This window comes from Acomys minous (assembly GCF_964271855.1).
Source record: "Acomys minous genome assembly, chromosome: 8".
In the NCBI taxonomy this organism is placed as follows: Eukaryota; Metazoa; Chordata; class Mammalia; order Rodentia; family Muridae; genus Acomys; species Acomys minous.
The window spans coordinates 106429829-106443076 of record NC_140489.1 but is presented as its reverse complement, the minus strand read 5'-3'; the positions used below and the strand labels follow the sequence as shown (position 1 = coordinate 106443076).

The following is a 13248-nucleotide window of genomic DNA, read 5'->3' as shown; positions in this document are numbered from 1 at the left end:
GAGTGGAGGCAGACCGGATGGGACAGGCAGCGCCCCTCTCACTGATGCAGGCTGGGATTGACAGAGCTAAGCTTCAGTAGATAAGAATAATTGACTTCCCTTAGGTTCTGTGAAACTGGAAATATTCTTACGTGAGTATGTGTCAACTCCACAGGATGGTGGGTGCTGTGGAGGAGGCGGAAACAACCCAAACTGCTGCATGAACCAGACGAAAGAACAAATGGTAATGGGGCTCCCTGGGAGCCTAGGGGGTCACTCTCAGATCTTGGGTGGGGGATTACTACACCTCATCCCTAGCAGTGATGCTGGAAGAAGGAACAATGAGAAGTCGCGATGCTCAGACGAAGAAGATGCAATGGTGCCCATTACTTCTGGCTTTTCTGGCAAAGCGCCTTGTTTCTTCTCCCAGGAGCTGTCTACCTCTACCTGGGGGTGAGCTCACCTGAAGGTCAATCTGCCCAAGCATCTCATATTTACTGTTCTCTCTCTTCTCAGGTTGTTCCCTCACCATCTTTATTCAAACCAGAGGATTTCAAACCCTTAGATCCCACCCAAGACCCCATCTTTCCTCCTGAGTTGCTGGTAAGGGATACTGGGGAGTCTAGCAAAGTATCTCTTCCATGAACCCCTGAGTTCTACTTTGTCTACATGGCTTCTGAGAACATTGTACAGTTTGGTCTTAGATTTCAGCTTAGCTCCTCTTTCTTTTCATGCCATTTCTAGGAGGTAAAGACTAGCTATTCCTTGCTCCCATAGCATCCTTTGCTTCTCCTTACACGTGTCAAACCATTAAAGACTCCATGTCTTTTTTAAATACAGTATTCTGCCTGCAGGCCAGAAGAGGGCATGAGATCACATTATAGATGGTTAAGAGTCACCACGTGCTTGCTGGGAATTGAACTCAGGGCCTTTAGAAGACTAGCCAGTGCTCTTAACCTCTGAGCCATCTCTGCAGCCCCATGTCCATGTTTCTTGATGGCCTTTAAGTTCCACAAGAACAGAGACTGGTCTCTATAGTAATACACTATGTATCAATAGCACTTTGTATCAATTTGCAGCCCCCTTGGCTTTCTGTATGTGTAAGGCCATGGAGCTGTTTATTTTCCCCTCTATGTGTGGCTTACTTCTTTAAAGGAAACATAAAATAGAGCTGCATTCAAAGGACATACATGGCTTGAGGTTTCATATTAGAGATATATCCTCATGCCTACTTTCTCATTTTGACTTATATTTATTGCAAAGAAAGAATCAAACCTCCTCCGGTGTTTCTGTGGTTCATGTTTCTTGGGGATGTAGGTTCCTGAAGACTGCCTCAAAAGTTCAACAGGCCAGAGGACGGATTGTCAGAGTCACTAGCATAACCTCCTCTGCACTATGAACCCTTGAAGACACCACCAATGTGATACTTAGGGTTCTTTCCTTCCCCAGTGTTACCCTCATCTACTGGATTCAGCCCTCTTCTGCATCCTATTTGCACACCTGTTGTCCTGACCTCTAACCCTTTCCCATTCCTTGTCCTCTGTGTCTCCTGGACACAGTGTGGGGCAGTGTCAGAAACTTGCGGTTTCTGCTTTGGGCTCCTCATAGCAGGTGACTTTTGGCAGGCACCATAACCTCCTTGGTCTCGAGCTGTAATCGTGAGGCTCAGAGTGCCTCTCTCCTCAAGCTCTCCTCAAGAGTGCTGTGATGTGCTGAATAGGTACCTCACTGCATGTCATTCCTCTCACATTTGCCCTCGGCCTGTGCAGCTTTTCCTTCTGAATTTGGTATTAGACGAGTCAGTAAACAGGCTGACCCCATTGCAGACTTAATAGTGATTCCTTGTGGGGATGGAGGTAGGAAGGAGACAGTACAGTAAGCTAACTACACTTCCCAGAGGCTGAAAGACACTCCCCGGAAGACGCTGCACTTTGAAGGGGAGCGTGTGACCTGGATCCAAGCTTCGACCATGGGGGAACTGCTCGACCTCAAAGCTCAGCACCCTGATGCCAAGCTGGTGGTGGGAAACACAGAGATAGGTAAGGCTGCGTGGGACCTTTGGGTATTGATGGCCTCTTTCTGACCCTCTTCTCTCTCCTTCATCTCCCCCAAAGCCCGTTCTCTACTCACTGCCTTATTGGATGCTCAGGGACCCACTGAGAAGCTCAAGGCTTATGGACTCCCAAGACATTGGCTTTGGAGTCAGTGACACCGGGCTCCAATCCTTCCTTGTCTTCGCATTCTGTGTATGGGTAATATAACTTCTCATGGGGCTGCTTGGGTATCAGGTGTAATCCTCACACTTGCTGATTTTCTTCATGAACATCCACAGAGGGCCATTGTGACCCTTCCCATCTCTGAGAGGAGCTGGGGATACAAAGATCTAAGAGAAAAAGTTCCTTCCCTCACAGCTTTCCTGATAAAAAGAAAGATGGGGAAAATGCTGGCCAAGTGCCTAAGCCCTTGCTAGAGAGCTATAGATGATGATGATGATGTGTGTGTTGCACACGTATTTATGTGGTGGTCAAATGAAGAGAGCGAACGTCCTTCTCTTTCACTTGCTACCATACACCCCTGAAACTGGATCCTCAAAAAAGCTGGAGCTAAGCTCAGCAAGCCCCACACAGCATTAGTATTACGGATGTGTGTAGGCACCCCTAGTCTTTTACATGAGTGTTGGGGATTTGAAACCAGAGACTCATGCTTACACATGATGTGATAGGGCAATGGAGAGGTTTTCAAGGGTGACTAGGTTGGCTGGACCATGCCACCATCTGGGTCTGAGGCACACAATTGCTAAACAAGCCAGAGAGGCTCAGGTTGTGTACTCTCATTTCTGGCGTTCCATGAGATAGCATCAGGGGCAGAGGGCCCAAGTCTTGGCTAATCTCTATCTACTTCTAAACGTAGCTTGCCTGGTATTTGTTCTGCTGCATCCAAAGCCTAGTGAGATGCAAGAAGCTCATAGCACAGTGAAGGGTAGCTCAGAGGACCTCTGTTTGGTGTCTATGTGTTGAGAGGTGGATGATACACCATGCTTGAGAAGTCAAAACAGCTGCTGGAGTCTGGCTCTGGTTTCTGAAGGAACTCAGTACCTTAAGTTCTGGGTGAACCCTCAGCCCAGAGAGAAGAATCTGGCTTGTATCGGTGATGGAACACAGTCCTGGCCCTATCCTCAGAATTGCAAATGTGGTACAGAGGCCCCCCATCTGTAGCTTTGTGAAACACTGTGTTCGGGATATGAGACATACCTCTGTGGTGTGAATTTGACGTCTGTGGCTCAGTAACATTCATGGTGGTTGGTATTCTTGTTGTCCACATGGCTGTGGCTCTCAGGCTCTTTGTCAATATAACCAGAGCCTTAGGGACCAAGGATAGCATAGCTAGAAGGAATTTTGGAGATGATTCGACCCTCTCCATTAATCAGGTAGTGTCCTGGGTTATAATAAGAGCTTCTGAGACACATAATTAGAAATGACTTCTCAAGATTGCATCCACCTGCTCTCCTTCCTCCTTATGCACACACTTTCCACAAAGCAAACACCTGTCTACAGCCAGTGCAGGGTGTGAGGGGAGTATTAAAAAACCTTACTAAGATGGGACTCAATTGCATCAGTCTGTGTCTTCTCTTGGGGATGGACTCCTGAGATGGGTTACCCTTGAAGTCCTTATACACCAAGATTGAGAGTCTGGTGTTTCTTTTTCAACTTTCCCCATCTACAACCCAACTGGCAAGACTGAGAGAGACAGTGCATCATCTGGGCCCAAGGGTCAGAGGCACAGCATCGGCGGTGGAGGCTTCTAACTTGGTTAGTTGGGGTGGAGACAAAATCTGGGCAAAGAGGCAGCTCTTCAAAGCCATTCTCCTTGAGGAACCCAGGCAGAGATGCCAGAGATTGGAGGGCAGATTTAAAGTTTCATATCTCATTTTCTTCTTTTGTTTGAATTGAAGGGTGTCATGTTTTTGCTGTTATACCCTATCCCTAACTATGCATCCAAGACTGCAACATGCTCGTTCTAAGCTGTGGATTTGAGCAAAACATTTGAAGCTAGTGAGGCTGTTCAGTGGGGGAAAGGTGCTGGCTACATTGGTCGGATAACCTGAGTTCTATCCCCAGGACCCACGATGGAAGAAGAGGACCAATTCCTGAAAGTTGACCTTTTATTCCTCCATGCACATCACAGTATCACACGCTTGCACTGCACACATGAACACATACACATAAATACTCATTTTTTAAAAGTTGGGCATTTCTACACCTCAGGTTTCACATCTATAAACAGACACCTGCAGGCCTGTCAGGAGTATCAAGTAAGTTAAAATATAAAGTGTTTGGAAGAATTTCAGACGTTCCTTAATGTCACGTGATTTCTAATGCCACTGATGCCACCACTCAGTATAAAGACAGAGATTCTGACTGGCCTAATTCTTCCTCACCTGTTCTGTTTCCCAACCCAGAGCCTCTTCCTGGTGCCCATCATGATGCTAAACATGCCATGCCTGCCGGGTGTGGTATTGGGGGGGAAACTGCTAAGGTCTCTAACGCAGGTTTCATATTTCTTGAAGGCATCGAAATGAAGTTTAAGAACAAATTGTTTCCTCTGATTGTCTGCCCTGCCTGGATCCCTGAACTAAACTCAGTGGAGCATGGACCTGAGGGTAAGGTCACTACTTGCTTCCCCTGGAGCCAGGCAGTACAGAGTCAGGGGTGAGCCGGGAAGGAGGTAGCCCTCATCGCCTTTCCCCCACCGAGCGTCCATGGTCACTGCTAGGAAGAGGCTGCGAGAACGTTGGTGATGTCTCTGGTGTGGATGATACTTGGAATCATGTGAAGATGGAACTTGAGAGATGAGGATGATAGAGTTTGGTGCCCCGCCCCCACCCCCTACACCAAAACTTCTCCTCTGGAAGTTTTGATTTTTGTTGAGAATTATGGGATTATAGGAAAGTGTGTTGATTATAGAATCCAGAGGTGTGGGCATAGTCCTGGCTCAGGAGGCATTGGTTAAGTTGCTTCTCTGGATGCATAAAGATGGAAGCCTTGCTTCAGCCTGGCTCCGGGTTCACAGGCACTGCATATGTATCCCCCAGGAATCTCCTTTGGAGCCTCTTGCTCCCTTAGCTTGGTGGAAAGTGTCCTGGTGGATGCAGTCCTTAAACTTCCAGAACAAAAGACAGAGGTGTTCAGAGGCGTGCTGGAGCAGCTGCGCTGGTTTGCTGGCAAGCAGGTCAAGTCTGTAGCGGTGAGTCCTTGGGATGGAGGGATGGAGGGATGGAGGGATTGAGGGATAGAGGGATGGAGGGATGGAAGGATGGAGGGATGGAGGGATGGAGGGATGGAGGGATGGAAGGATGGAGGGATGGAAGGATGGAGGGATGGAAGGATGGAGGGATGGAGGGATGGAGGGATGGAGGGATGGAGGGATGGAGGGATGGACGGACAGAAGGATAGAGGGATGGAGGGATGGAGGGATGGACGGACAGAAGGATAGAGGGATGGAGGGATGGAGGGATGGAGGGATGGAGGGATGGAGGGATGGAGGGATGGAGGGATGGACGGACAGAAGGATGGAGGGATGGAGGGATGGAGGGATGGAGGGATGGAGGAATAGAGCCCAGAGGTCCAGTTTTTAATAAGTCCCCGGATACTTTTAATGAAGGTGTGGGCTACAGAGACACTCTCACAGTTCTCCCATAAGATTGGAGAGACAGTGCCCTGCCTCTCTCTTTCTCCAGTTAGCCCAGGTTCTCACAAATGAATGAGAAATAGATTAGAGAGAAGCCAGATCCAGGAGGGGATGGGTCCCTTTAGAGTTCAGGGAAGAACCACAGCACAGAGTCCTCTCTAGAGGAGGGAAGGGTCCATGTGTTGACCAATCTGTTGTGTTCAAAGCAGCCCTGAAATTTCTAGTTTGTCGATACTTACTTCCTTGCTCCATTTGAATTCACCTGGTTTACCGTATTGGGAAACTGTGTATCCCTCCCAGGCTATTCTTTGAATTTTGCTTTCAAAGTTTAAATAGAAGAGCACACTTCCAGCCCCTACCCTGTCCAAGGACGTGCTGCTAGTGGTTTCAGACGAAGAAACACAAATGCAGAGAGAGCCGCTGTGTTCCCCAGTTCTCCTAAGCGAGCTTCTGAGAAGGCTTTGGTCTCAGGTCACACTGCTTTTCCTCCTTGGTTCCTGGAATAAGAACCTCCATCTCTTCTTGTTCCATTTACTTTTTGGTCAAATTGCCAGCAAGTTCCGATCCAAAAAGAGCCAACTATTCATCTCTGAGTTGTCCTTTTTCCTTGATCTTTATCTCGGGCTTCCTTGTATTGACTCGTTACAGCCTCTGTGATAACTCACCTCAACCCTTCCAAAAAAAAATTGGGGGAGGAAGAACAATTTGAAAGAGCTTGCCTCAGTTTACTGACATATAGGTATCTTTCAGAGCTGAGAACCTGACCCAAGTGTTCTGATTTTAGGATTGCATGCATGAGTCCTAATGGCTGTGGCTCACTGGGCTGCTCAGGGAGTCCGGTCCTCAGGGTGCCTCCCGCCACAGCTGAGTCACCTCCTGCCTTGCATGCAGGGGTCTGAGCAGCTCTCACTCATTCTCTGCTTGTCCTTGCTAGTCCATCGGAGGGAACATCATCACTGCGAGCCCCATCTCTGACCTCAACCCCGTGTTCATGGCCAGTGGAGCCAAGCTGACCCTCGTGTCTAGAGGTAAGTTGCCTGAGGCAGAGATCCACACGAAGACTTGGAGGAGGAAAGTCTTACTGCATGGGTCATTTTCTAGGGAAACAAAGCCCCAAGTTCAGTGATCCCCAATGCTTTATGGTTTGGACTCATAGAAGTTCCAGGGGGCTGAGAGAATTAAGCATTGTCTTCTTTCTTTATTTTATGTTTGTTTTGTTTTTGTTTCTTTTCCTTTTCTTCTTCTTTTTGTTTTTAATTTTAAAAAGTTTTTTTTTCAAGACAGGGTTTCTCTGTGTACCCTTGTCTGCCCTGGACTCACTTTGTAGACCAGGCTGGTCTTGAACTCACAGAGATCCACCTACCTCTGCCTCTACCTCCTCGAGTGCTGGAATTATAGGCCTGTGCCACAAAGCTGGTTTTCTTTTTTTGTTTCTTTTCTCTTTTTTAAAATTTGATCTTTAATTAGCGTACAAACCAACAAGTTTCCTTACAGCATTGTCATATGTACTGGGTTTGGTTGGAGCTATTTTTTGTTCCCTAACCTGTCCTTACTGTGCCCTTTCAAGCCCGGTATTTCCCTTCATCTTTATATCACTTATTTTCTTTGATTCTCTTTACCCATGCCCCTTACAGCCCTTTAACCCCCACCATGGGTCCCTTCCTACTTTCCTGGCCAATACCCACACTCACCCCTGCTAAGGACATATAGAAAACACTAGAAGCTTAGGGACTTCAGATGCGAGAGACATTGCAGTGTTTGTCCTTCTGAGCCTGGATTACCTCATTTGATATGGTATTTTCCAATTCTACCCACTTTTCTTGCAAATTTTATAATTTAATTTTTCTTTTTGGCCAATTTAAATCCCATTTTCTCCATGTATCACATTTTTGTTAACCATTCAACTGCCGATGGGCATCTAGGCTGAGCCCATTTCCTTGCTGTTATAAGTAGAGCAGAAATAAACACGGTGTCTTCAGAGGTAGGTCCCTTTGGGTATTTGTCCAGAAGGGACTTCACTGGTCTTATAGTAGCTTCAGTTTTATTTTTCTGAAACCACCACACAGATTTCCATAGCCTTTGTAGGGGAGTCACAGTTGGACTGGCCACCTGGACGTGCTGGGGCCAGAATACATGACAATTCCCCCAGCAATGAATTGTGACAACATGAGAGAAATATTGCCTGCCAAAGAAGCTTGTTAGAGGTTTACTACCCAAGATTTCTTGGGTGCTAGTTACATATGCTGCACTACCAAATGGTAGGAATCCTTCTGAACTTGGATGCCAGCCAGCTAGCCAAAGACAATGTTTGTCAGCTGTCCTGGCGGAAGACAGTGGTCAGGGCAGAGACACAATACTTCTTGCCCTTACTCTGACTCTACACTCAGTGACTTTGCATGGCTGCTTGACCTTGGCTATGGTGGCTATGGTATTTATACCATAAAATGACACACTACAGACCAGGTCTTTCTTCTCTCCTAATAGATAACCATTAGACACTGACCAGCTCACGCTGTTTAAGGACCCCAGAAGGGAACTTGGTTCTAATTTTTCTACCTGCTTCCTCTGACAGCAGCATCAGAGAGCATGGAGGGGAACTTGTCCACTGATGCACTGTCCTCTGCTCCCGGTGTGCCTAGCCTCCTCTGCACGTGGCTGCCATAATCTTGTCTCTGCACAGGTACCAGGAGAACCGTTCGAATGGACCACACCTTCTTCCCTGGCTACAGAAGGACTCTGCTCAGCCCAGAGGAGATACTTCTGTCCATTGAGATCCCCTACAGCAGGGAGGTAAGACAGCAGGAGTTGTTCCAGGCTCTGTCCAAACCACACCACTGTTGGACTCCAAAGAAAAAGGCCAGAGACGGCCTGAGGACTATATTAGCATCTTCTAACTTTAACATGGGTCCATTCACACTAACTCTGCCTTTGATGAACCAACCCTATCATTTCTGGACACGGAGGAGAAGTCACAGGCCATGGGCCATGGCACTCAGCAGTTAGGCATGGGATCTAGAAAGGCTTGTCTCACCTTCCTGAGTCCCCAACCCCCCCCCCCCCCACTGTGTCCTATCTGTAAAGTAGGCACAGTATTACCTACTATACAGACTACAGGGAAGATTGAAGGACAGAGTTCATGAGGATCCTGGTAGACGTACAGAAGCCAGTGGTGGTCATCAACTAGCAGTTCACAGCACAGTCCCAAGAACATCCCTGTTTATCAGCTATTCCTACCCCGTGCCAGCATCATTATTCCCCCAAGGTGAAGTGTATAGATCCTGCACACTGAGTGAAGAAGCTGCCATGAAGGAGGCCCTCACATGCCGACCTTGGACTTGGTCAGTGTTGGCTCGCTGACCTTTTCTGATTTGTTTGGGCAGATGCGGTGGGTGCCCTGGGTGGCTTGGCCTGGTGTACTTCTCCGCTCTCAGCAGTCACCGACTGAGAATATGGCCACAGCAGACACAGTACAAAGATGTTCTGGGCGAGGTCAGCAAAGCAGCTGCCAGGAGAGCTACAGGAAGTGCTTAGGCAGTGTGAGAAGGGTTTGCTCTTGCAGATTTTGACCTCCATAATGAGAATGCTAATTCATTTTGAGCAATTATGCCCCTGAGGTGGCCCTCCTAATGATTTTCCAGATTGTGTTTATAGACTATTTTGAGCTATGAGTCTCAGAATTTTGAATTTCACAAATCACTAATTTTTTTTTAATTAGGTGGGGAAAGGGGAGAGAGTCAGGCTTCATACGAACCAGCTTTTGTTTTTTTTTTCAGATATGGCCTTTACCAAAAACTATCATTTGATAAAAGAAAGGAGGCTTTATGCTGTGAACCAGGCAGTTTTATCAAAAAAGGACACTGTCCCCCTGACAGCTGGTGGCACCAGTGTGGTCCTAGAAGTACCACCTGGAACCACAGCCTGCTTTAGAACAGTTCAAGCTATGGGCAAGGTGCTCCGAGCAAGTCAGCGCCCAGGAACGAAGCCTGGAAGTGTCGCCATGGCTCCTTCAGAACAAAGGGCCTTTGATGTTAACAAAAATATGCAGCCACACACCTGAGGGGCAGCACAATGTGGAGGGCAGACGTCACATGATTTCTTCCTGGAAAGTGATTGTTATCTTCCTCTCCATAGAGACAGACCTGGTTCAGGCCCAGGAGAGAAGTGTGCTTCTATTGCGAAGCAGCCGTTGCCTCATAGCGGGACACAGGCTTACAGGAAACTGGATGTCTCAATTCTCAGAACACTGGTGGGAGGGACGAATTACAGACATCTGGGGTGTGGTGCTGTCACAGCCTGTAACCACATCTCCCTGTCCCAGCTGGAGAGGCAGCGTGCCAAGGGGTTTTTATTGCAGTCCCTGGAAGGGCTGGCAGATTCTGATACTGGCTCCAGGATGGGTCCCTGGGAGGTTTTGTAGGGGCATCTTTCTCCTTCCAGCTGTTGGTTCTGTAGAGACCACTCATCCCCAAATTACCTGACAGGCAGGGAAGTCCTGAGCCTTCCCAGCTTCTGGGAGTGGGACCTGCAGCTTCTGAGCATGTCACATGTCGTCTAAGAACATGCCTCGTCTTTGTTACCTGAGATTAGTTCCTCACTGGTTTTCAAGGCTCAGTTACACTCTCCCCACTTCCCTTCCCTCCCCTCTAGTCACAGCCCCTATGTTTCATGTTGGCCATTTGCTACGCTTTCAAACTGTAGGGAACACTTTTTATTTTTTATTTTTTATTTTATTTTATTTTTTTAGGGTGAGTTTTTCTCAGCCTTCAAGCAAGCCTCCAGGAGAGAAGATGACATCGCCAAGGTGACAAGCGGGATGAGAGTCCTCTTCAAGCCGGGGAGCATTGAGGTACAGGAACTGTCCCTTTGCTATGGAGGGATGGCCAACAGAACCATCTCAGCCCTCAAGACCACGGCAAGACAGCTGTCCAGGTAAGCGCTGCTGCACCAGGAAGCTGCCTTCGCTGGGGTGTTACTGTTGCTGCAGCGGCTTCTGCTGCTGCTTCTAGCAATGCGGCTAATCCTGCCGCCATGACTACTTCTGCCTCTGGTCTCACAGCTGCTGTTATTCATTGTAATATCACTGTACAGCTGGCATCTCTGCTGTGGTAGAGTCTACTGCTATTGCTGCTATTGTGTTACTAGGAACACAGCCACTGGTAACACCACTCGTATGGTTTATCTTATTAGAGTTACTGTTGCTCCTCCCCTTACTGCTCCTAGGGCAGATAGCACCATCACAAGCTATGAGCACTGTTGATGCTTGCTGCTAGCAGCATATTGCTATGGTTACTGTGTCTACTTTCTGCCGTCGCTGTTACTCTTACCACACTGCTGTCACAACTGCCGCTGCTGTTACTAGCGGTAGTAGCATTACTGCTACTGCTACTACCAACCCAGTAGCAGTATTTCTGTTATTCCTATTGGTGCTATTGCTTCTACTATTACTGATTCCATGCCTGGTGTTACCATGACTTTGGCTACCACAGTGTCTCTTACTAATAGTTGTAATATCATTGTAAAAGCATTACAACTTTTAGTCATACTAATGGAATAGTAATGTAAAAGTATTACAACTAATAGTCTGTTGCTGCTGCTGCTGCCGCTGCTGCTGGTATCACCACTCCTTCTATTACCACTATTACTATTACTACTACTAGTATTGCCACTGCTGCTGCTAGTCATACTCCTATTATTACTATTACTACTACTATTATTTTGAGACAGGATTTCTCTGTGTAAGACTGACTGTCCTGGACTGGCTTTGTAGACCAGGCTGGCCTTGAACTCACAGAGATCTGCCTGCCTCTGCCTCCCTGAGTACTGGGATTAAAGGCGTGTGCTACCATGCCTGGATTCATACTCCTGCTGCTACTACTACTACTACTACTACTCCTGCTACTACTACTACTCCTGCTACTACTACTACTACTACTACTATTACTACTACTACTCCTGCTACTACTACTACTACTACTATTACTACTACGACTACTACTATTACTACTACTACTACTATTACTACTACTACTACTACTACTACTACTACTACTACTACTACTACTACAAGGTAGCAGTTGTACCAAGAGATTCACGGCATTATCTTATGTTATCCTTACAATGACCACATAGAAGAGATAGAGCTGAGCTTGGAATTTTGCTTTTTGGCTCCACCACCAACCATATGAGTTATAGAAGCCATATTACTTAGTTTCTCTATTCCAAAATTCCTCAGTGGTAAAATGGGAATCAGACTTCTCCCTACAAAACTAGCAACTCATATAAGGTATTAGGACATTGCCTAGTACATTATAAGAACCTAGAGTTACTATTATTTTTAGGACTTAAAAATATATACAAGTAATGCTATATGAACTAAATAGGATATATATATATATATATATATATATATATATATATATATATATATATATATATATATCCTATTATTTAAATTTAAAACGGGGTCATGAATTCAAAGGACATTGGAGAGGGCTTTTTGACAGGGTTTGGAGAGGAAAAGAAAAGAAGAAATGTAATTATAGTATAATATCAAAATTTAAAAAGTAAAAGAAAAATTTAATCTATCTATCTATCTATCTATCTATCTATCTATCTATCTATAGATGTATAGAGAACATGGTGTGTGCTTTTAAAGCTGGGGGACTAAGGCACCAGCAGGTTAAGTAGCCTGCCTACAGTTGTGTGATTCATGGTGTGTGAGCCAGAGCCTGAACCCAGGCCTGTTAGCCAGAGCCCTTGGGGGTTATGCTCCGCACTGGAGATGGGTAGGGGGAAGCAAGCCCACATTCTGCCTTCTTCCAGGCCTTGGAATGAGGAGTTGCTGCAGTTGGAATGAGGAGTTGCTGCAGGATGTGTGTGCTGCCCTGGCAGAGGAGCTGCACCTGGCCCCCGATGCCCCTGGTGGCATGGTGGAGTTCCGGCGTACCCTCACCCTCAGCTTCTTCTTCAAGTTCTACCTGACAGTGCTTCAGAAGCTGGGCAAAGCAGACTCTCGGGATGTGAGTGTGTGGCAGGGGCAGGCACAGAAGCTCTTCAGCACCATGTCTGGGGACTCAGGAGGCTGCTCTGGGTGGCAAAGTTGCCCCTCCCCCTCTCAACATCTGAGAATGGAGGAGCAGGGGCCAGGACAGCCTGGGGTTGGTGCCAAAACTTCATTTATCAATGTCCATCTTTGGGCTTGTACACATCACTTTCTAGGCAGATTTGGAGTCATGCTGAATAAAGTGGTTTATACCCCCGCTTGCTCTCCTTGAGGCTATATTGTGACTGTCTTCCATAGCATTAAATATTTCCAGAGTAAAGGAAGACTGTAAGAAAGGCTGGGGCATGGTTGTATTCCTACAAAGAGAGCAGCTTGCATAATGTGGAAGGATGGAAAAGCTATGGGTGTTAGAGAAAGGAATAAGCATTCAGGGTGTAGGATCAAATTGGCTGGAAATGCAGTTGGTGTAGTTATTGAATATCCAGTCTGAAGAGCCCACATCTGAATTTTGAAACAGATCCAGCATCACACTCAAAACTCTAGGATGAGGGGACGAGAGAGTGAGGGGATAAGGGGAT

The 13248-nt window shown here is 46.8% G+C and overlaps 1 protein-coding gene across 2 annotated transcripts in view; it reads left to right on the top strand.

Annotated features, from left to right (window-relative positions):
* XDH (xanthine dehydrogenase) overlaps window positions 1-13248 on the top strand; it is a 69859-nt gene that overhangs the window by 25294 nt on the left and 31317 nt on the right. For both annotated transcript variants that reach the window (XM_084793634.1, XM_084793635.1), the window contains 9 exons: window positions 155-223; window positions 496-582; window positions 1877-2018; window positions 4547-4639; window positions 5072-5223; window positions 6602-6695; window positions 8348-8457; window positions 10412-10590; window positions 12506-12686. In XM_084793634.1, the coding sequence (XP_084649760.1) occupies window positions 155-223; window positions 496-582; window positions 1877-2018; window positions 4547-4639; window positions 5072-5223; window positions 6602-6695; window positions 8348-8457; window positions 10412-10590; window positions 12506-12686 (1107 nt within the window). The remainder of the gene's footprint in view (window positions 1-154; window positions 224-495; window positions 583-1876; window positions 2019-4546; window positions 4640-5071; window positions 5224-6601; window positions 6696-8347; window positions 8458-10411; window positions 10591-12505; window positions 12687-13248) is intronic.